The 23,391-nt window shown below is 52.7% G+C and overlaps 4 protein-coding genes across 4 annotated transcripts; 2 read left to right on the top strand and 2 right to left on the bottom strand.

The window, feature by feature from the left end:
- Nucleotides 1-2,564: 2,564 nt before the first annotated feature.
- On the bottom strand, nucleotides 2,565-3,242 carry TGME49_233670 (hypothetical protein; the record flags this gene model as incomplete). Its single annotated transcript, XM_002368175.1, has 1 exon — nucleotides 2,565-3,242. The coding sequence occupies one exon, from the start codon at nucleotides 3,240-3,242 to the stop codon at nucleotides 2,565-2,567; it is 678 nt and encodes a 225-aa protein (XP_002368216.1).
- A 792-nt stretch (nucleotides 3,243-4,034) lies between these two features.
- Nucleotides 4,035-6,325, top strand: TGME49_233610 (hypothetical protein). Its single transcript, XM_018780368.1, has 2 exons — nucleotides 4,035-5,133; nucleotides 5,412-6,325. The coding sequence occupies exons 1-2, from the start codon at nucleotides 4,223-4,225 to the stop codon at nucleotides 5,416-5,418; spliced, it is 918 nt and encodes a 305-aa protein (XP_018636774.1). The 5' UTR covers nucleotides 4,035-4,222; the 3' UTR covers nucleotides 5,419-6,325.
- Nucleotides 6,326-7,001: 676 nt separating this feature from the next.
- Nucleotides 7,002-12,022, top strand: TGME49_233550 (polyketide cyclase/dehydrase; the record flags this gene model as incomplete). The annotated part of the gene is made up of 5 exons (XM_018780367.1): nucleotides 7,002-8,221; nucleotides 8,942-9,154; nucleotides 9,732-9,806; nucleotides 10,054-10,798; nucleotides 11,145-12,022. Exons 1-5 carry the CDS (start codon nucleotides 7,139-7,141, stop codon nucleotides 12,020-12,022), a joined length of 2,994 nt encoding a protein of 997 aa, XP_018636775.1. The 5' UTR covers nucleotides 7,002-7,138.
- Nucleotides 12,023-15,304: 3,282 nt separating this feature from the next.
- On the bottom strand, nucleotides 15,305-20,520 carry TGME49_233540 (transporter, major facilitator family protein; the record flags this gene model as incomplete). Its single annotated transcript, XM_018780366.1, has 6 exons — nucleotides 15,305-15,434; nucleotides 16,028-16,106; nucleotides 16,952-17,120; nucleotides 17,744-18,375; nucleotides 18,866-19,038; nucleotides 20,060-20,520. 6 exons carry the CDS (start codon nucleotides 20,518-20,520, stop codon nucleotides 15,305-15,307), a joined length of 1,644 nt encoding a protein of 547 aa, XP_018636776.1.
- Nucleotides 20,521-23,391: the final 2,871 nt, after the last annotated feature.

Here is a 23,391-nt window from a genome sequence, read left to right as displayed (position 1 = left end):
CACCGCGGGAAACCGGAAAAGACGGGGGGCTCAGCCGAGGGAAAGAATGGGAGAAAAATCGGCGACGAAAAGATGAAATGGATACTTCTGCACTCGAGGAGCCACGCAAGGACCGAAGAACGCTGGGAAAAGTCTCGACAAGATGGGGAGTACAGACACCTTGGCGGCTGGGGTTCGAGGATGCCTAAACCCCGGAGACTGGGCACAAAAGAACCGAGGGCAAAGAGGCAGGAAATTCGCGAACGTAAAAAGCAGACGTCTCCAGAGTCGTCGGGATGAAGGTGCGAGTACTTAGCTCCGCTTGTTGTCTTGCGCAACCGGGCGAAAACCTACGCGAATGCTCCTCGCGGGTGCCCTCGTCCCGCCACTGAGACGTTTCCAGTGACTCTCGACCGCAGAAGAAAAAAGATGAAACTGAGGCAGAGAAACGAGCTACGGAGCAATCCACGTGCACTACTTGTGCACTCTTTACACAACAAGAGCGTACGTCGGGTTCTTCTTCGCGGACGCGGCAGACACGTGGGCGTTGAGGCTAAATCGGAGAGGAACAAACACTTCGTTCGACACTCTCTGTGGCGGCAAAACGCGTCGACAAGGGTGGGAAAGGGAAAGAAAGAAGGTAATTTGTAAAGAGTTCCAAGAACGTAGAGAAATAGGTCGTGTGCTGGCTGCTGCGGCGACCCACGCGCGAGAAAAGTCGCCAGGCATCCCGCTGCACTCGAACTGCACAGACCAGCCTGGTTGTCGAAACCTCACAGGTGGTGAGACGCTAAATGTTGGATTGCGCCGTTGGGTGTGGAATAAAGATTGAGGAAATGGTCTAGTGACGGAAGGTGATGGCATGCGAGCGGTCGTAGAGCGGAATTCAGCAGCGTAGACGCAGGAGAAACTGGACACTTCATGGTCACCGGTCGATCGCCAACAGCTGATGTGCCTGGTCCGTTCTCGGAAAGAGCTGAAGGAACAGTAGAACCGGCGCGACGCCTTATATTTTACGAGTCCAGAGTGTTGAACTGTCAATCCTTCTAGCACGTCGAGTGTAACAAGCAGATCTAGGCGCAAGTCTTCGCTACACTCAGGGGAAACGGAGCTGCCTGTGGCTTCGGTCGGTGTGCCATGAACACTTTCTCCTAGTCGCTACGTTTCGCACTGCACATTGGCTCACTACACCCCGTTCGCTTCTGGGTCGAAATGGCAGCCTGCTGAACCGTGTCAGCAGCAAGGATGCCCTTGCGAAATACCATTCACGTTGCACGATCAGGTCAGGACACGGTGGCGTCACACGTGGACCCTGATCCCTGAGTCACCACAATTGTAAGCCTTGTCGAACTTCCTGGAACATCTCACTTTCAGACACTGGCAGGCTGAATCGTGAAAAGACGGACGGGATTCTGACGAGGCGATAGCAAATGACACCATGGTAGAACCGAAGGACGATGAACATGTGCGTTCCTTTCTAAGTCGTAGAACGACACGGCAGGATACACACCGATCCGACAATGACATTCTTGGATCTCAGCTTCTCTGCGACGAAGTCGCTCGTTATTCTCTTGTTTGCTGTCGTCCTATTTTCCAGCAGATGTCTCGCACGTTCCAGGGATGTCTGGCGGCGACGGCGCAGTGTCTGTCTCCCTGTGTGTGCCTTCTCAAAAACGACCCGGCCGTTTCGGAACAACTCTGTTGCTCAAGGGTAGTATATGCATATTTATATGCACATTTGTACGCATCCTGCGATGGGGCACACGGTACGATGTCGAAGACAAAGGAGTTGGTGGTGTACTGCTAGCGTGCTACGGCCACGGCCACATATGGGGCTGAAGAGTCTTTTTTCCTGTGCTCTCACACGCGACTTCAGCGATGCTGGAAAAAGACCATGGAAGAGCGGTTCGTGTCAACTGGTGCAGTGTCGTGGCAGAACCGGTTCAGAGGGACACACCCCTTTCAACGCGTAATTGTATGACTTCCTTATTACCGCAATTTTTTCCCTTCTTCCCCAACGATGAAGTCCAAGCCAAGGTGAATCTCGAGACAACTCTGCAACGACGTGAGGACTCTGTATGACATCGCCACCAGTTGCGAACATGAAGAGTTCGAGCATCGGTCCAAGGGGACAGCGGGGGGGGGGGTTGGGGGGTCGAACAAAATAGTGAAGCTGGATGCAGACTTGACAATTGCGTACGGGAGTTGGCAGTCTACATAGACTCTTTGGTGGCAGGACTGTCGAGCCTATCGGGGATGACCAACACCGGCTTCACAACAAAACACTCGAGAATAAAAAGCACTGCCACATAAAGTTCGAGCATTTCGGGTGCACTTCGTCATGGGGCGAACGCCGTCGATACCGTCTATGGCGATTACTTGTCTCCAGCCGATGATTTCATTTTTTAGAAACTGCCTCTCTCCACACTTCTCTGGCGACCCAGAATGAAGGTGCTCCTTAGGTCAGATTTATGCTGCATATGGAAGCGTGAGAGTTTCACGTGTGTGTGTGGTACTTGCAATACATGGCCTAGCTATATCTCAAAAAGATTTGTATCACGTGAAGTATCTTTGTAGCCCCGGCACTATACTTCTGTATTAGTTAACAATTCGTCACGTGTTTTGATTAATCTCACATAACAAGCATCACTCGCGTGGATAAGCACGCCTTCAATGGTTATGGAACCTCGCAATCTCATCACCACAGTTGCACAAGCATGGCTGCGTTTCAGGCGCGAGTTGATGAAACACAACTCGCTGTCCGTTATACATTTTTGGTATCTGATGTGAAGACTTTTGCCAAAAAGTAGATGCTCTTCATCTGGCGCCGTATCCCCTCTCCAATGCACTGCTGTACAACATCGACTTCCGGACGGCCGCGGCACACAAACCGAACAGAGGGGGAGCAGACACGCGGAAGCCACACCTAGAGAGCAACCAAAACAGACGCCGCTGATGGAGAAGAATGTCGAGAGGAGTAGGGGGCGAGCGAAGCCTGTGTGTCGCTGGAGACCAGCTTCTGTCATACACGTCTTCAGAAATATGGAAAAGAAGCCCAGAATACTCATCATAAGAACCGCTGCAGCAGAGCGCTCCTTCACAGCCACTTGACTGGAACGACCTGCTTTCTCATACGCGACAATGAGACGAGAAGTGCGAAGGACTGGCGCAGAGTGCGTGAGGAAGAAGTCCTTTACTTCTTTCAAGGGGGACAAGTGTGTTGAAATGTCGGAACTTCCGTGTCTACCAAGATCATATGCCATGGAATGGTGTAGACCGGCAAGACAACGGGGGTCATTTCTAAAGTGACTGCAAGTGATGAGGTGACCGACAGGCGCGTGGGTTCCATACAAATGAGAAGGGCACCCGTCCTTCTAAAAGGAGAGCCGTGGCGGTCTGTGACATACACTTTAGTTCAACCTAAACGCCGTCTTCGTTGAAGTACAGAGTATCGCTAACACCTGGATGTGACCACCATTCATGTACGCTGTAAGCAAATGCCTGTGACCGTCCCATCCACACCCTGACAGGGTACTCTGGACGAAGAGCTTTTCGGCCTCGATCATCATCGATAATTTCGCGACATCGATGCTCGTGTAGCATCCGAAGGACCAAAGAGATCTTCGGCCTGCGGCTTTTCAACCGCATTCCACACGGAACGCCGTGCAGTTGTGTGCGTGCCTGTGTGCGTTTGCCCGCATTTGAAGAAGTGGTGCAGCGCATTGGCACAGTCGAAATGTCGGAGGGCAGCTTGACGAGGCAAAGAGAGAGACTAGACACTCGTGACAGGAAGCGAGGGACAAACGACGGTTTCGGTGGAGAAGATGGAGCTTGAAGATACCTTTTTGCTGGCATCTGCATGAAACGCGCTCCTATATCGCTGCTCTGTTCCCGTAGTATTCGGGGTAGTCGACCGAGGACCTCCCCGGCGTGCAAACCGTCCGGCGGGTCGGAAGGGTCACGCGCGTCGCGGCGGCGGTTGAGTGCGTCTGGGGGCTGTACGAGCAACATTCAGACCCTTTGAACTTTTCACCTTTAGGTTAATTGCGGGAAAGTGCCGTTTCCAAGGTCTGTTGGGCTCTGTGCAAGGGACACCCGTTCTGGTCAGGTTGCCCAGGAGGCGCACGCATACGTTTAAATCCAAATACAGGTGCTGCTTTTCCTCACCTCTGCTTCGGTGCCGCTAGCGGCAGGACTCTGTCCGACATTTAGTACCGCAGCTTTGTCACAATGACCTATCGCCATGCCTCGGGAAGAAAGGTCGTCTGCGCACTCCGACTTTCCGAGTGCATCTGAACTTTCGGCGAACCGGCCGGGTGACGATCCAGACGCGGGTTCTCGTGAAAAACGTCGGGTCAAACGTCTCCACATTAGGATGAAGAGTTCCGCTCTTCGCGACGAAAGGAATTTTGTTTGGTGGTCTCCATTTGCGGCGACCTTCATCACTGCAGTCTTCTTGACGGTCTTCGGGCGGTTTCTCGGCTGCTGGCGACAGACCCGGGACCTGGAAGGCACCGATGTGCGTAGACTAATGGAAGACGAAGCCCTACGTGGTGACAGCACACAAGGAAATACCCCTGGACGACTGTCAGCTTCGATTTGCTTGGATGAAGGGACGATATCGCAGCATGGCGCCGGGCAACCTAGGCAAAGGACCAAACACGCTGAGATTCCTCCTACACAGCCATCTAGCATCGCCAGTCTTAGCACCGTGCCTCCTAGGGAAGCGCCGGTGGCGGATGACGCCGTGAGCGATCTTGCTGATTTGTTGGGGGACATGTCTATGGCCACTTCTCGGGCAGGACAGCTCCATCTGAGGTTGCTTCGTCTCGAGAAAGAGGCTTCGTCCTCCAGCGCACAACATGCTGTATTGGAAGAACAGCGTCGGCAAGCGTATGTCGAGGGCCGGCGTTCGCATGCGCGTGCATTAGCAATGAACATGCGTACAATCGCGCGTACCGGTCGTGAGGCTGCTCAAAAGGCAGCAAGGCTGCGATCCCTGCTTGAGCGCGAACGCAGCAAACGAGAACAGAGACGGGCAAGGGCACGAGCAGGTGTGCTGGCGACTCGGCGAGGCCTGTGGGCTTCGCAGGGGCACAGCCAGTTACGACAGGAGTCCTCTCCGTCAGACTCGGCCGCCGTGGAAACAGACACGTACGTTGCTCCGGAGAAAGGAGTTAAGGAAAAGCGGTGTGGAGTTACAGAAGGAACCACATGCTTGTGTATCGGCATGAGGCGGTAGGTATGTGGTAAGAGCCGCAAGCATCGGGAATCTGTGGTTATAGACAGCTGCACAAAGGCGTTGTAAAAACCATAGGTCTGATGATTGGATTGCGCTGAAAGCCGCTGTCGGACACCTCCAGCGAACGTACGGGGCTCTGTCGTTGCGGCTACTTTTTCTCCGGTGCGCGTGTGGCTATTCGTTTCTGCAGGGGCTAAGACGAGTTCAGTCACCCATGCCAATTCTGATGCAAATACATCGACGGCAGATCGACACGACGGTGCAAACCAGCAGTCGCGTCGGTGCTGGGATGCCTAAACACGTACCGGCGACTGGCTGCACAGAATGGTGGGGCAACGGCTCTTGCCATAACGTAGAATAATACCTGTGCTCGGCGGGGTTTGTTACCCGAGCTGTGTTAGGCAGTCCACTGTACAAAGTTCGGGCGTGTGAACGACATCGCTGCCCCACCCTATAGTTCGCTTTTCTGGGGGTGCGTAGGAAACATTTGCGACCACGAGATCCAGGTTTGCCTGTATAACATCTACCGTTTCAGGGCTAACGTTTAAGAGCTCGCTGCCGCTAAGTGCACGGGCGAACGAAGGGAAAGAACTCGGCGGAGTGGGGACGTTGGCGACAACCCTTAGACGCAAACAGTCGATAACCGCTGCTGTACTTCTAACATCGCGGGATTTGTGGTCGCCGCTAAATATTATTGTAAACTGTTTTAAATACCGTACGGGAAGTGAAGAATTGCATGTGTGGTTGTTGGTGATAAAACACCGGGTCGCCAGGTTCGGAGGTGGCCGCTGGCGTTGGATATCTCTCCTTCAGTACCTGTACGTGTAGAGGAAGGTACGTCACTTGTGGTGATTGATGTTCAGGTTCGATTTTGTAGTTTTTTCAGATTTTCTTTGTACTTTATTTGTATTTTAGAGTGCGATTTTCTGTTTCGTTTTCGAACGCGGGGTGCCGCGCTCGGATATTCCTCTTCTGTGCCACGTTGACTGCGACGGGTCTCATCGCCACTGTACCATGTCTGTCAGTTGTCTCGTACAAACTGGGCCCCAGTCCACGGCGCACAACTGTCAATCATTTCCTCGTTAACAAAGCTCATCTACAGTTACAGAAGATATCGTAAAATTGCTATTTCAGATGCCGCGGGCGTACGCGAGTGGACTCGATTCACGCCGAGAAGCGGCGGGCCGCGATGAGTTTTGCTGCAGAAGGATACCTTTTAGGGTAATTCATACAAACGGACATCCCCAGTTACTGTCAGCCTCCAACTCTGTCCGTAAACGTTCGACGTAGCCAGCGAATGTAGGACTGGTGGTGGATGCTACTTTTCAAATCTGACGAAAAACACCCATACAAGAGTGTCATAACTTTTCGCTGCTTCACGGGACATCCACACCTGCCGGCGCCCTTGCTCCTAGCAACGCTGCAGGCCAACGTCCTCCACTTACGCACACCGCTTTGCCAAAACACACTGCAGTCACGATTTAGAAACACCAATGACTTTGGGTCCGCGGCCTCCAACCCTGGGATCGACTGACCGCGTTTGCGCACACTGGACTCTGGTGAGCGGCAGATATCCGTTCAATGAGAGTGTAGGGAAGTAATGTCATTGTTTACCAGAAGTAGACAGTCTCGAAGCGCTGTCGCCTCTTCAAGCAGCTGCTACCGCTCTTCGAGCAATCTACTTCCCAAGATGCGCATGCATTCCCAACGCGCATGCATGCAGCAGATGCGAACGAAGGACAACGTCAACATTTCGCCGTAGAGCATTTGTTTGCGATCGTTCGAAGGCTCCATGTTTTGCCCGTTTCTCTGTTACGGCGGTCGAGTGATAGCTAAAGTCCGAAGAAACGAGCAAGTTGGTTCACTCGATGAGCAAGTGGAATTTTGACGTGACCCTGTCGCTCTAAGCGCGTCACGATGATGAATGGCAGTCGGGCTGCTCGGAGTGCCGCAACTCGAAAATGCTGCCGCCGTTTGCCTTCTTGCCCGCCGCAGCGCCTCTCGTGGTGGTGTCGATACACCACAACCCGATGGGATTGCGGGCAAGCAGCAGGACGTCGAGCTTTGGGTACAAGTTCCCGTCTCCCCGGAAACGCCGTTTCTGACGCCGGACCTTCCTCAATTTCGACGCCTTTCGAAAAGGAAATAATCCGTTCAGTTGCCAGAAGAAGTCTGCTGGCAACGACCGAACGCGGAATATTTCGTACGCTTGTAACGGGGCTGTCCTCAGGTAACTCTGTAGTTCCTCCGATCCAGGCGGACCCGTCTGGCCCTCTGTTTCTGCCTTGCTTGGCATTGCGTCGGGCAAAAACACACGCAATAGGTCATCAGTTCCAATCGTTTCCGTCCTGCCGAGGAATTCAGGAAAGTCCTGCTACGCGTGTGCGTCTGAGCCCCGCACGCGAGTGGTGTGCCGTCTCGGGCGCGTCTCGACATTGCGATACGAGCTGCGCTTCAATCAGGAAATTCAATTCTGCAGTCACTTCACGATGTTCGTCGCCTCAGTCCGTCGCACTTCGTCCCGGTGTCCTTTCGCCTACCGGGTGTTCCGGCTTGCCGCCTCTGTGGCGAAGCTTTCGCCGCGCGGAAAACACGGTTGACCTGGCCACCTCGTTTCCGCTTCTCTCCCCGTCACGGCATTTTTGGGGCGGTCTTCCTTCTCCTTCGTCTCTTTCCTCCCTTCTTCCAGACGTCTTTCCAAAGGCGAACCAGACCCGTGCGGCCGCGCTGCAACAGCCCCGCCACAACAGCTTCCCCGGCAGCCGCGAAGGCGCCGACACGGTGACTTTTGACAGAAGATCCCAAGGAGGGGAGCGCGACTGGCGAATCTTCGAGTCAAGCGACACATGCGGGAGAGGCCACGGACTGAATGCAGAAAATTCCTCGCGGTCTTCCTGTCTGCGACATTCTGAGCGAAGACTTGTCGGAGTAACTCCCGAGGAGTACTTTTCTGTTGTCAAAGACGTGGCTCGCTACCACGAATTCGTGCCCTGGTGCAAGGTGAGAAGTGCGAACAAATGGACGTAGGTTCTGTTGTATGGACGCACCTCTCGTCGCTCTTTCCGGCATCTGTGCAATTCTTCGTTCACTTTGCCAAAGTGTTCTGGGGGACAGCGACATCTGGGTGAGGCACAGAGATTTCGGCTCTTGGGGACCCATGCGTTCCTCTGGTGAGACACACGGTCCGAGAGGCGCGCTTTCGCTTCTGTGATTCTCACCACTTCGCTTGGATCGCTGTAAGTCACGTCAGCGTCACCACTTTCCCTGGAATAAATCGAACGAGGACAAGTGGCAAAGCAGCAGACGCCTCACCTCCTGCTTCGAGGGGGTAGGAATGAGGTTTCTGCACCTGTTGAGCCTGCATGCATGGCAGAGCGAGAGAAGTGTACAGTTTGACATACGATTCCTTCACTTCTTTCGAGCCTGTTGTTCACGGTTCGCGGACTGGCAGGTGGCTAAGCCCCTCGTGACGTGACCCAAATGGCTGAGAGCAAAGGCTGAAAGAAGAACCTGTACTTCCTCGAGTGTTCTCTGTCGCGAGTGTCTTCCTCGAATGCATGCGACGGTTGCCGCCTCTCGAAGTTCACCAGTGTTCTTCTCTGTATCTACAGCGCGCCGGCTTGAGGAGGTCTGGTTCACTGAAACGTGCTGACTCTGCTCCGTCACCGCAGCGCTTCGTTTATGACGCTCTCGTCCGCGGTGCTTGCTTCCGCCCTTCAGGAGAGTCGAATCGTCGAACCAACTCTCGAAAGACATGACGGAGGCGAGAGCTTCGAGGCGGAGCTTGTCGTCGGCTTCGGCCTCGTCTCCGACCGATACACGTCAAGAGTGTCGTCCGTCTACCCTCGTCCAGGCCCCGGCGCTTCTTCGCGTTCGTCTTCGCCGTTCCTCGTGACCGTCGCGGCGGCCGATTCGACTGTCTTCAAGACCTTAGTAGGTTGGGAGGCGCGGACACAACTGTGCGCGCATGCCTTCAGATTCCTAGACTCCACAATCTTCGTTTCGCTGGTGGCATGCAGAGAGGCTGATCAAGGACCGGCGTCGCTGACCCAGCTCTCTGTTCCTCTCCCGTTGGGCGACCCCTGCGCACAGGTTTCAGGGCAGGCAAACCGAGTTTTGAGGGATGTGTTTGAGTCTCATGTCGACCAAACTGGGAGCTTCGGTCAACGCGAGGCAGGAGGGGACAAGCATGCTTGTCCCCTCCTGCCTCGCCTTCGACTGCGTCTGCGCAGCTGTTTGTGTTCGTCTTTCCGTCATGTTGGTGTCGACTCTGGCCTCCTCTGTCTATTCAGTCTACATGCATTGTAGGATCTCTGTTTTCTTCGCGTTCCCAGTCAGTCGTTTCTCTGCGTTTTTTCGCTTGCTTCTCTTCAGCTCTAGCTGGCTGTTTCCAACTTTCAAAAGTGCTGCCTCCGCAGAAAGAAGCGTCAGCCTCTTCTCTATGGAGACAACTTTTTTCCACTCTCTTCGCCTCTGCCTTTTTTGTGCCCGCTTATGGGTGTTCCTGCAGGTGAACTGCTGGGAGTTCCATCCACTCCCTGGCGCCAAACGAGCCTGCAGCGTGGATTTCACAATCGAGTTCGAGGTCAGCTCTCTATACGGGTCACCAAGGGGGTGCTGCATCTTCAGCATCCTCCGCACATGTTGCCGGTCCCGTGCAAGCGTCTTTGCACAGACAATCGTGTATTCACACATACTCCCAGTTGCGTCTCTGTGAGTTTAAAAATGTCCTTGCCTCGTTTTCTCGTTTGGATCGTCTGTTTCGCTGCCCGTCCTCCCCGCCTCTCTATATGCTGCGTGAATCCTTCCACCTCTCCTCCTTTCCTTTTCAGTTCAACAGCTCGCTTCACCAGCACCTCGCGGGTCTGTTTCTGAACGATGTGGCCGCGACCATGGGCCGTTGCTTCGACGCCCGAGTTACGGCGCTCTATGGGGTCTCCGTCGCCTCTCCTGCGTTGGTGTCTTCGTCGTTTTCTCCTTCCTTTCCTCCTCCTTCTGAAGCTTCATGGGCGCCTCGTGTCGCTTCCGCGAACTCCAGGACGCAAAACGAAGATTCTGTTCCTTCGCCGTCGAGCCGCCGTCGGGATGACACTGCCCAGGCCACCGTGGTGGCTGCAGAGACACCCGAGGGTGCGTACGAGGGGCAGCAGAAAACACGAGTAACAGCAACAGAAATGTCGGAGAAGAGAGGAGGAAATGTCGAGTTGGCTGTACAAACCGGAAGCGGACCAGTTTGTGCGGCAGAGATGCCTGAGAGGAAACTGGATCAGAAGGAAGCCGTGAAGGCGCGTTTGGAGACGCGCGAGTCCGGCGAGTCTGGCGAGGCTTTGAGAGCCGCGGAGGAGGAGTCGAGTGACGACAAAAAAAGCAGCTTGAGGTGTACGTTTCCCCTGGGAACCCTCTCAGGTAGCGTCTCGGCGTCTTTCTCCGGCAGCCGCAGAAAGGAAGAGTGCGGCGAAGAACGCAGCGATGAGACACATCTCTGCAGCGTCCTGCCAGAGATGCACACGAACAAGGCGGACGCATGCGAGATGGACAGGACCTCTCTTTTCCGTCTGTCGACGCAGACTCTCTCTGGTCAGTTGCTTTCCGAAAGAAATCCGTGTTAAAAGAAGCAGTGCGGGCAAAGACGTGGACCAAGACGGACTGGTTTCAGTTGGTCGATTTCGGCGTCACCTACTGTCGCGGTTGTACTCAAACGTGTGCTCGTTCATTGCTAATTGCATGCGGCGAAAGCTTGATGGCAACGGCTGAGATGCCAGAAGCCTTCTTGAGCCACGAATCATCGCTTGCGCATGCGCAACGTTGCTTTACGAAGTCCTAATTGTAGTCAACAGCAAGGTGAACAGGAGCGGGGAACTAAATCGTCGAGAAATGAACACTCTAACGAATGCGTCCGTCTTTCCTTTCTCCCGCTTTACAGGGTCGCCGACCCCTGCAGACTTGGCGTTCTTCCTTGGTCGACTAAGGCAACTCAGGGAATTCCCTTCATCTTGTTTTCACTACCATTCCTCTTCACCTCCTTCCTCTACCCGTTCTTCGTTTTCTTCCGCTACTTCTTCTTTCTCTTCCTCTTCTGTTTCTCGGTCTTCCTGTTCATCTTCTTCCTATTTTCCTTCTTCGAACTGTGTCGTCACGTCGACGTCTCCCTCTCGGCTGCACGCTCTCGCCTGTGGGCCGCCTCCGTTGGAGTGTCAGGAGAAGCGAGAAGAGTTGCTTGCTCCAGAGAAGAGGTCTTCTTCCGGACGTTTGTCTCCGGACGAGGAACGCGCGGCGAGACAGCTGCTGCTGGGCCGGGACTCGCGAGCTGTCTCTGCAGTTGTGGCGCTCTTTCTGGCGTTCGATCCTGTCACTGCAAACCTGAACGTGAGTCCCCTCGCTCACAGTGGTGTAGCTCGATGTCGACGACCAGGCAGAGAAGGCGACGCCACTGAAGGAGAGAATGAGGAAGGAACTCGGAGACGCGCGACAGAACGCAGATGCGAAGATGCGAAGGGAAGAGAAGAGTGTCGAGAAACTGAGGTGGAGAGAGCCAGCCAGTTCAGCGGACAGGCGCATGCGTCAGAAGCGACGGAGGGGCTGCTGGTGAGCAGTGCGGAACAGGCAGCTGGAGCCAGCGCTGCCACGGTTGAAGCAGAATTCGCCTTCAAGACAGAGAGAGACTTGGCAGATGCGTTGAGAGATTTGGTGCGTCTGTGGAACGGCCAGGGGGCGGTGCACCGTGCTTCTAGGCGGAAGAGACACAAAAGGAATGGCGTGAAGACAGCCAATTCACGGAAGGAAAGGGTCGTCGCAATTTAATGTCGCAGCGGACAGCGTGGAGTCGACCGCGAGCGAGGCTGAAAAGGCTGAAGAAAGGGAAAGTCTCCGAAACATTTTCTCGCCTTTTTCAGAAAGAATGTAAAGCCGGTGGAATGTTGGGATTTCCGACGAGCCCTAGATATGTCGAATTTCGACCTGAGACTGAAGTTGTGAGTCCCCGAGTGGCAACTCATCACTGATGCCTGACTTTTAAAGAGAGTCGTTTTTCTAAATATTTGCAGCAAACAGGGATTTCTTAGGGATTGCCGGGGGATGCGTCCACTGTGCCAGCATAGGGATGCGTCGTCGTTTTTCGTCCAGCTACAACAGAAACTGGGACGCTTGTGCGCTGTCGTGTAGCCCGGTGACCCTTGTAGAACGGGTATGGGTACACGACTGCGAAATTCTGGAACTTCGCTCAAAGCGATGCCATTTTTTCAGAGTTCCGGAATTTCCTTGTGACTCAGGAGTCCTGCTGACACGTCAGCTTCCTCCAGGAAAGCAAGACTTCCGCCTCTCGATTCTTTCCGCGACAACATCTCCACCACGTATGTCCGTTCAGCGACCGCGCCTATCACTGCAGCGAATAAGACAGCCGCCCTACCCGTAGAATAGTCCACGCTTTCGACAATCTACTACTTCCTTTTCAGCCATATCCACACCACGAGTAAGAGGGTTCATTTCGCGTCATCCGGAGCTCCACACATCGGCTTGTATCTTCCGTCCGTAGCTTAACCTTGTTCAATAACAAGGGAGTTTGAGCCAAGGTGGAGATGCCGTTGCACCCTGAGAACTAGAAAATCCGGTATCATCTGTTGTTGTTATCCACGGAGGCGGCCCTCGCCAACGTTGTAGAAACGTGACAACAGTTCGTTTTGCGTTTCTCTTTGGTGTGGTGAGACTGCCGCTGGTACGTTTTATTTTGGGGAGTGTATGCTAAGCCTTAACCCCACTAAACAGGCACATCGATATGCATGCGATACTGAATATATGACTTCAGCAATGAGCTGCAGAGTGACTGGGCCGGCCTCGTTCTGTTTTGTGAGTCAGACAAGCTCACCGTTGTAAAAGCCGAGAGTGCCTCAGCTCAAGTGCTCCCACATTAATGTATCGCAGGTTCGGTCTGACGCTTTTCCGGTATAGATCCTGAAGGTCCTGGTTCGCCGGGTATAGCCTTATTCGGCGGCGCACACACTATGATTCAAACTAAAAAATTGTTCCAAGTATTAAGGAATTCAAGCATCAACTTTCAGATCTTTGCCTAGCATTTGAGTAGTTCTACCGTGTGTGCAGGCGTAGCTACCGCGAGCAAAATCGAAGATCGCCGTTGAAAAAAGTTCTCACACTCGTCTCTCAGGTGTCAGTTCGCGGACGATAGACGATAAGAAGAGCTACACGTGGTTGACAAGATGCGGCGTTGACCTAGTTCCCAAATGACTGCCAACAGGAATCCTATCAGTGAACTCCGTTCAAACAAAGACCAGGGAGGAAGCTACCAAGGAATCGCGATATTCGTACAGCTTGTCTACAACTATGAGCTCTTCAAATACACGGTATCAAGAAGGAGATCCCGTGAACTCGTGGAAACCGACTTCCAAACCCAATATAAATGAGTACAAAGAAAACTCCTAGCTTCTGTTGTTCATTGATTGAAATTGCATGCGCTTATAGGTGACCCTTCCGGGATCGACGAGTCCGCAACCATTTTTCTGCGGAGGCTGCAGACCGAGCGTGACGCCACGGAATTGTTTCTTTTCCAAGTCCTTTGATTTTCGGTTCGCAGTCACCATGGATAAAACAAGCAAACTCGTTCCGCTGTCGACATAGCGGGGCGGGAAAACGGAAATCGACAAGAAACGCACGTTCGGAAAAACAAGGTGACAGGGTAACGCTGGATCCTGAGGAAACAACGACACAGAAACAAATGTTTTTCGGCGCGCGAAAACTTGAGAAGTCCGCAGCGAAAGATGAAACAGCCGACCAGAAAAAAGAGAAATGAGCGACCCTGAAACACAGACATGCGCAAATACATGTCGTTCCTCGCAAGAACATACAACAAACAGGTCCAACGTCTTCCCTGTCTCACTCTGCACGCGCCTACAAGAAACGCGAGGTCGTGCACATGCATATATATACATATATATATGTATATATATACATACAACTGTATATGTATAAATGCTGAGACCGGGAGAATGTTATTTATAGGTTGATGGACAGGGAGATGTGTACACTGTACATAACATGGTTTCAATGTCGCGGAAACGCGTCTCTGTCAACGGAAGACGGAATACCACGAGGAAAGATTTGCAGTTGGTAAACGTGTAGTCGGCGGCGCGCCGACCTCGTGACAGGAACACAGACTCGCGAATTAAATCGGAACACGGAAAATCAACAGTTGTGATCAACGCCTTCAAGCCACTGTGACATCCCCCCCTTTCTTTCTACATCACTGCCCCATGTTGATCCACAAGAGAGTTCTCTCTCGAGTTGACTGTCTTCGGCGTCGCTTTCGCCTTTTCCGGACTTCGCGTGCTGGCTCAAACCACACAATACAAAATGGCGAACTCTGCCAGGACTAACGCGAGATTTCTAATGCAATCACCACGACGGTGCTTGCAGCTTTCAGACGGTCTATCCAAACCGTCAGGTAGTCCGCTCGAACTCAAATTGTTTTCCCTTTTTGGACTGGTACAAAACACCAAAACGAATACAAACTAAGTTAAAAAATGCGGGGGTGAACTGTCGGCTGGTTATATGCCGAAGACTGAGCGCTGGGTTGGATTCCCAAGGAAATCTGCTTGCCATTTCCTTCACGACAGACACCCCATGGGGAACACAGTCAACGAATTGCGAAAGGAGCAGTTAAATGTTCTGCAGCGTCACAGGAGATACGGAACTTCGGATTCATCTGCAGCTACGTTCGATCTTGAAATTTCCCCTTTTGCATGTTCAACACCTACGGGAAAAGTCAAAGCTAGCTACCGGATGTTACTGAACCGCTCAATGTAGACTAACGCGGATTCAGCGCCTTTCGTCTGTCCGACCGCAGGCTGAAAGACTAGAAATGCCAAAGAAAGGCTTTTCTCGTGATGCCGATAATGCGGGGACGACGATGCACAAACGAGAGATTTTCTACGCGGCTACACAGTATTCAGCTTCAGGCTAACTGAATACATGAATCCTCGCATTTTGTCGTGATTGTTTCTGAAAGGCGGGACGTTTCTTAGATGCGGTGAAATTAACTCCAGAGTCACACTGTACACAAATGCTCGCACCCTCTCATGACTGTTTCTGAAAAGAGTGTCGTTTCCTGGGTGTCGGAGAAAGGGCAGGAAGGCAGAAAACGGACATGGCGGTTAGTGCTGTGCAGAGGCCCATGAGCGTGCTCAGGCCGTCTGTGCCGATCGTTCTGAGAAAAACGAAAAAACACTGAAGCAGTGGATATTTGTATAGCTTGTGTACATGCTGGTAAAACACACTGCCTCCAGAGTACGCAGAGTCGCAGAACTCTGTCTTCAGATGTACATCTAATAGAATCACAAGCCACTTGCACTCACTAAGCAACCTGTGGAAGCATTTTCGGCTTTTGACAGCAAAGAGGCAAATCGATGGTCACGCTAAAAAACAATTCCGTTTCACTGTAAAGCTTCCTCAGATCATTCCCACTGCTGGTCACACGGAACATCTCGAGCTTGCGTCGGCACTCATACAGATGCGACTCTTTCTCCACAGAGTTGTCCGGCGGCAACGACAACACACAAAGGCAGCTAGGGAAGAAGAGAGGTCGCAGCAGCAGAAGAGCGTGAGGAGGGAAGGCCTGTGACTTAGAATGAAGAAACAAACGCCAGCGAAAGATAACGGGGTACGTGGTAATGCGTCCTCCGTCGCATGCATGCCCGATTTTTTTTCGCGCCGTGATAACAGAGAAAGTGACATTCCTGGAAAGGGATTGTTTCTGAACTTCGGCAGAATACATCACGGAAACGAAGGAGGGGAACTTACTGCGCCACTCGCTGAGTGAGGTAAGCGAAGCCGAGAGACGAAGCGAGCTGGGAGCCGAAGATAAAACCGTAGAGGTGACCTGAAAAACAAGAGAGAACGTCTCCAGCGTAAACTTTGAACCAAATGTAGCAGGCATCGACGCATCATTCGGGAAACCACAACTATTCACAAACGTTTCACCGTTACTGAGTTTCGCGGCCACCTTGACGAAATGACAGAAACACCTTCGGAGACAGAACAGAGACACTGCGCCACTGGGCGCGCGGAAACGACCAGTAGACCCTTGAGATGGAACACGGAGGAAGATGACGGAAATTATGGGGGCAACGGACTCGATAAAGTCCTCACCCTCCATGTCGAGTCCTGCTTTTCAGATTCCCTCGTTCCACCGACTCCTCTCTGTGTGGGGATGATTGCGTCCTTGGTAACGTGAGAAGCACAGGAAACACCAGAGACACGCGGGCAAATAAGAAACGAGGAAGTTCTCGTCCAACCACTGCTCACTGCTTTTCCTGTCCACCAAAGGTCCACGCGTATATGGCAGCCCGTTAAGCGTTTCAAGTGAGGACCTGATCCCTCTTTATAGACACCAGACACAACGAGGTAGGAAAGAGAAACCAAACTTCATCCCTCCCCCCTCTGCGTAGCCGCAGGAACCTCCCGAAAAGAACGGGAAGGGGGACGAGAAAGGGGAGTTCTGAAGTGACAAGGCCTTGCAATCCCCGCGTCTGGGAAGCGAATGCTTGCATGCATAAAAGCCTTGCTTTCAACTCGCGACATGTGAGGCCTCTGTTCCAGTGTAATCTCGGGACTGAGCTCACGTCTCCCCTCGCCACTGATGCGAGTGAGAAGAGAGTCCATCCCCCAAGTTTCGTTGGTTTCTCTCGCATTTCCTGAAAAGTGCGAAAGACGGCCTTTCCTCACCGATCGCATCTGGACCGAAGACCGAGGCAACCGCCGAAGGGAAAACCGAGAAGTTTCCCCCGAGACAAAAGAAACTCCCCGAAACCGCCAACGCGTAACACAAGCCTCCTTTCGGTGCAGCGTTCGGGAGGAAGAAGAGCAAGAGACTCCACAGCGCGCTAAGACCCATCTGCGACAAACACAACAAAGAGTCGGCATGCAGAGACACGCACAGGATTCAAGAAAGAGGGGAACGCAAACTTGGGGCTCTTCACAAAAAGGTCGCAGCAGCACGGATTCACCTTTGTCACTTCCGTGTGTCAGAAACCCGGTGAAAGTCGCGGCGCGACGCTGGGGCGTATGACGAACCAGTTGAGGCCTGCCGAGGAATATGGGCGGGAGGTTTCCCTCGACCCAAGAACCGGCTGCAAGAAGAGCAAGCCAATTCAATACGGCGACAGTGGCCGGCACAAACAGCTCTATGGACAAACAGCTTCGAGCGCAGTCACGGGAGGTGAATTTCAAACCACTCTTCTCCTGGTCAAGACTCGAACCTCGTCGACCCTCTTCTCCTTCCCATTTCTGTCAATGCATCGCACTCGCCCGTTCGTTTACTGCGTCGGTTCTCGTTGCGGGTCTAGCGTCATCTCAAGGTGTAGTCGATCTTTAGTGTGCCGACCGCCGAGCCGAGTTGTTTCGATTCTCCTGTTCCTCTGCGTGTTGCTCTCTCCTCTCCGTTTGCGTCCCCGCATCCTTCGCTCGCTTCGGCCCCTCATATCCTACGCGACGGTCGGAGAGTTATCGTCCACTCACGAGAGAAGTTTGGAAGCCTCGTTTGTCGGCGAGGTGTCCCCAGGCGAGCCTGCCGACGGCGTTGCATGCGCTGGCTGCTGCGCCGACGAGAGCGAGTTGCGTCTCAGTGAGGATGTACGCTCGTGTGTTTCGGTCCACCGCAAGGAGGCGCCAAAAGGAGGCGGTGAAGCAAATTGCTAGGCCGTTCAGGAAAAAGAGAGTCCACAGACTCCAGAAAGTCCAAGACCCGAGCGCCGTCCTGACAGACACAGTCGCGCGCGCTTCTTCTCGCGTTTCGTCTCGCACTTCTTCCCGTTCTAGGCTCTTGACTAACGCGGCTTCCTCGTCGAAGACGCAAGCCGACGCGCCGGGTGTACGGACACCCGGTGAAGCGGCGGGTACGCGAAGGAGCGCCGCACCGGCGGACACGAGGAGGAGGTAGCAGACGGCGAGAAGTCGAAAGAGACGCGGAACTCGCAAAAGGATTTCAAGTTGATCAGAGTCAGAGACGTCGTAGTACAGCTCTGCGGGGTGAGACGCGTACGGAGCCTGAGAGGGGGCGATGCTTAGAGGATTCAAAAATGCAGCTTGTAAAGGCGAAAACAAAAGTGCGCCTGTTCCAAATCCTGCCGTGATTGCGCCACTCACAATTCCTGAAACATACAGACATTACAATACACTCACATATAGAGATGGAGGTGTTTCTGTATTTCCATATGCAACTATGTGTACATTTAAATGTAGTTCTCTATGTTTATCTATCTATCTATCTATATATATATATATATACCTATATACCTTTCTATATATAGATATAGATATAGATGTATATGTTGGTTCAAACGTGTAGACATGTATATGCTTGTCTGTATTCAGAGTTGTAGGTGGAAAAGGAAGAGGAGAGGGATATGAAGGAACGGCACCGTGTATGTGGAGCGCAGAACAGGGACAAAAGAACAGAAGGACAAGGTCAGGGCCGAGACGTCGAAGGGAAAAAGGATGAGCAGAGAGAGACTGCGGGGAACGCGCGTGCTGACCTTTGTGGTCTTACTCGTTCGCTGTGAAGAAACACGGCTTTGTCTGTTTTTTTCCTGTTTGACGGACAGCGACCTTGTCTCTGTTTCCCTCGTTTCTTGTGACTACCTTTTTTTTCGGGGAACCAAGCGAGTCCACAGAGCAGCGGCGCGGTGTATGCGAGACCGAGGCCCACTCCTTGAATCACCCCGAAGACCGTGACGAAGAGCGCATAGGAATGCAGTAAAACGGGCGCCATGCCAACAGCCAAACTCATCAGCGCGCCTCCGAGAATAACTGTTCTGTAGACACACACACACACATTCAACATGAAAAAGGCAACTCTCGAAGAAAGCGTGAGAAACGGAAGCGGCTCTGAAGAAGTCCCGGGACTTCACGCGAAGCCAGTCAGCTGCTTTTAACGGACCGCACCAGCCGCTTGGGCGCTCCTGCGAACTCGCCTAATTGGAACGGGAGGAAACAGCTGAAGGGCGATTTCAAGGTGGAAAGGCCTTTGCGCGACGGCGTGTCTCTACACCCGAGGGTTTACCGGCCGCGACGCGAGGCGAAACAGGACGGTGAATGGCCAGCGCGCCGACTCAGTGGAAGGAGACAACCGCGCAAAACGGAGGCAGACAACCGGGGGAGAGAGGAGAGAAGAGACGGCAAAGATAAGGCAAAATGGGACCTTTGAGCAGAGACGGCAGGACCCGAGAAGAGAGCACAGTGAAAGCAGAAGACGAAGCAAACAGCAGGAGCGGGAGAAGAAGAGAAGGCGAAAAAAGAGTTTCGAAGGAACGGAACGCACGTCAAGCGAAAACGACACTGAACGCTAGAATACCCGTGACGTATTGCCTCCCGCCATTCGACTCCACGGGGTGATCAACTCTCGTTCCCCTGTCAGGTTCCTTCAGCTTTACCGAGACACTCCTTCCGTCTGGACTTCCCTTCTTGCCCAGCGTTCCCCCTCTTTGTCTCCACAGAACGCTCTTCTCTCTTTTTGGCTACCTCTCTGCCTCTCCTGCTCGCGCCTGCAGCCTGCCGAGAGGCGCTGCCCCACACTCTCCTCTGACCCGTATTCCGCGCGGGGGCGAACTGTGTTCATATCTCACTGTATGGTGGCTCTGTCACGGAGCACTGCGGCGACAAAGTGATGGTTAGCGGCGCGCGAGGAGTGTCTCCCGCAAGAACTAGCGGAGGCGCATCACACACTGTACACCTGACTCATCCCCCAGTTGCAAACTGACTCTTCAGAGAGGGGTCGCGGACGAATCGACGCTCGCCAGGCTCTCCCGCCTCGCCACTCTCTCTGTGTGTACGTACCGACAAGGCCCCAGAGTTTTCTGAGCAATCCCACCAAGCGGCATGCCAAGGGTCATCCCGGCGAACTGGCTCGCGAGGACCCACGCAGAGTCGCTGAGACGCACGAGGGAGGGAGCAGAGGCGAAGGCGAAGACCGAGAGAGAAGAACCGTCTTCCTCCGAGGTTCGTTCCAGCAGAGTCGACGCGTCGCTTGTAGCTTGGAGGCTCTGAATTTGTAAAAGGCGCATGTAACTGACCACGTACACCGCAAGTGTGCCCCAGGTGTACACGGTGCCGAGACAGACGTGTACGAGGACGCCTCCAAACACGGAGAGGACGCCGGTCCACCTGCGTCTCTTCTCAGTCGCAGTCTCGGAACTCGCACAAGACAGAAGCGTTGACGGGGAGTGAGACGGCACAGTTGCCCCGGACTCACGTCGGGGCGACGAGACAGACAGTCGGGGAGGAGCGCGCGGCTCCATTTTCAACACTGAAAGAAACTCGCGTAGAGAGAGGGGAAACAGGCCGGACCCTGGCAGTGGAGGGCGGCGGACCTGCGGTGGAGGCGGCTTGAACTCCGAAAAGCCAGCAGGAAGAAGACGACCGAACCGAAAGAGGGAAGATCGAGAGCGGTGAAAGAGGGGGGAAATGAAGTTAGACGAACTGAACGCGCGGCGAGAAATACAAGTGAAATGGCGGAACGGATGAGCTGGGCAAAGAACCACTACAAACAGCGACAGTTAAAAATTGAGGTGTATGTACACTATGCTGTCAAGCGAGAGATGCTGTGAACTTTCTAGAGGCACACAAACTAACATGAGAGAAAAATAAGGATGTGCGAAGGGAAAAACACTCGGAAGCGCGATTGAGGAAACGTTCTTCCGGCAAACATTCACAAAGGTGTGAGATTCGACAGCTCAAGACAGCAGCCAGTTTTGGGGCAAGCGAGACAAGAGGGAGACACCACGGGACTTTGGTGGCAAACAAGGAGAGAGAAACTCAAAACGCGTAGCTTGTTCACGAGCATGCGACTCGAACAAAGTGGAAAAGGGTCTATTAAACCCCTGTCGTAGCTTTTTCGCGCTCTCAACCGTGTGAATTTCGTTGTCCCTGCAAAAAAAGGCAGCAGGCCCTCTGTCTTCGCCGTTTTGCGTCGCTTCTTTTCCAGAAAGCCTGTGCGCCGCCTCAAATGAAAACAGACGATCGAGAACGTCGTTCTTTCCTTTCAGTCTGTACTATTCCTGCCACTCCAGTCGAAGGTAACTGCAAGCAGCAGCACGCACTGCTCGTGAGACAAAGGGGGGTGGAGGAGACACGACAGTCTTGCGGATGCGGTGGAGGGGCCCTTCACAAGAACGTCACTGGACTCCGAGAAAGTACGGAAGACGCGGCTTCGCTCCGTAGCACCGGAACGGAGAGAAATCGAAAAGGTTTCTGCGTGCATGGAACCCTGAAAAACACCGCCCGCACCGGGAACTATTCTATCGAAGGGACAACTCACCGAAGTGGAATTTATTAACAGCGAGCACCTAGGCTATATACATGCATGCTTTCCACATCTTTGCAACCACGTCATAAAACAACCAGCTGCGATGCGCATCAGTGTAGAAAATGTTTTGTTTAAACACACCTTTACTGGTAACTCATGGATCCAAATTTCATGTGTGGTAGGTCGTTCGATTTCCATAGTGGGAACCCAGATTGTGATGCGATATACCAGGCAACCGCTTCGTTGAGAACGAAGCCAATTGCAAATGACAAACCGAGCAAGAGGAGAGCCTGAAAGATATTTTTAAAAACTCACTTTTTTATCCGGAAAATGCGAAAGAGGCAGAACTGGTGGAACCGACGGACGGGTTCCACGCAGAAAAATTAAAAGAAGCAAATAGCGAGACTCCCACCCGTTCACTTGGACGGTTATGTCTTGGTTTCCAAAATGACTGGAAAAAACGGGAACGTTTAGGTCCTTATCATCAAACGACAAACCTATGTTGCTGAAGAATGGAGTCTTTCTTCCACCTTCAGTATCAGGTCTAGTCGATGATATGAGATAATTATATTTCATTGATAGACAACGAGTTTCATTTGTAGGCGGTGCTCCGGAGCGTCTTCTCGGCGAAAGAAAAGCTGCCAGTAATAACCTGTGTGTGCCTCTGTTTTCTCTCGCTGGTTGTATGCGTTGCAACAAGCATCCATATTTAGATTTAGCATTCATATACAGTGACGGTAACTGTTGTTGTTTCTAAAGAGCGGTTAACGTTTCCTTTTCTTTAGGTGGTTCAAGGCATCTGTCCATCTAAGTTGATACTCAACTACTAGGCTATAAATGTACGATACCAACTTCCCTGAGACCACTCCTTATATTACATCCACGACCGGCTTGATTCAAAACTCCTGACCGCAAGGACAAACTAAACTATCGCTGTGATACGCAAGAAACTATGAATCAGCCCCGAATTATCCAGCGTGAAGACCCGACATGAACCTGCTCTTTTTAAGAATCAGCTCCGCACTTCAAGGTGCCTTTGCTTACATTAGTATTTGAGATTGTTTGCATGGAAATCTGTGTAAATGGAGAACGCGAAATGTCTATCGTACTTATTTGGTTAAGCTGTCTTCAGGAAAAGAGGAGAAAGTGGGTACAGCAGTCGCGGAAGGGAACGAAATTCGAGAGACAGCGGAGACGAAAACGCAAAATTTGGGTCACACACGATTGTAGTCAGAGGTGGTTTTGGATGTGTGCGACAGGGGGTCAGTGCCCGGTGTGGTCAAGGGATCGGAAATTGGTTTTTCTGCTGTTCGACACGGTTAGCCGGGAGTCACTCTCGGATTGTTCTGGGGGGGTTTCCTTGAATTGGCGGCATTGTCATCCGCCACGAAAATCGGAAACAGGGATGCGACGACCTCAAACCTTCTTGGGGGGAATTGGTCCTTCAGGAGGATGGGTTGTTGGAAGCAGAAACAATCGTACGCAAAACGGACGACAGGGAGATTGCGAACAGAGAACTGATCCAGCAGGGAGAACTCGTCGATTCATGTGGACGCAGAAAACGGTTCAGCAGATGCCTCCCGCTGCAACAGGTTGTAGCCTGTCACTCAACAGACCAATCACACAATTTGACCACTCGTACCGACCGCACAAAAACTGTGCCTTCCGGTACATTCGCGAGCAGAGCCTGCGAAAATGCTGCCTTGAGCCTCCAGCACTCCGATACTTGTTATTGTCATCAGTTCATTTCATTAGAGAGATCCTTATTGTGGCTACTTCCCTAAATGTCGACCACCGGTGACAGGAAGAACCGCTGCGAGCGTGCGTAAATCTGCCGGAGTCTAGAACCATGCAGATATGGCAT

Source organism: Toxoplasma gondii, chromosome VIII, assembly GCF_000006565.2.
Source record: "Toxoplasma gondii ME49 chromosome VIII, whole genome shotgun sequence".
Taxonomy (NCBI): Eukaryota; Apicomplexa; class Conoidasida; order Eucoccidiorida; family Sarcocystidae; genus Toxoplasma; species Toxoplasma gondii.
This window is presented reverse-complemented; position numbering and strand designations above follow the sequence as displayed.

Bases quoted from the DNA above. Each gene is read 5' to 3' on its own strand.
- TGME49_233610 (XM_018780368.1), top strand. From the start codon at position 4,223: ATGCCTCGGGAAGAAAGGTCGTCTGCGCACTCCGACTTTCCGAGTGCA.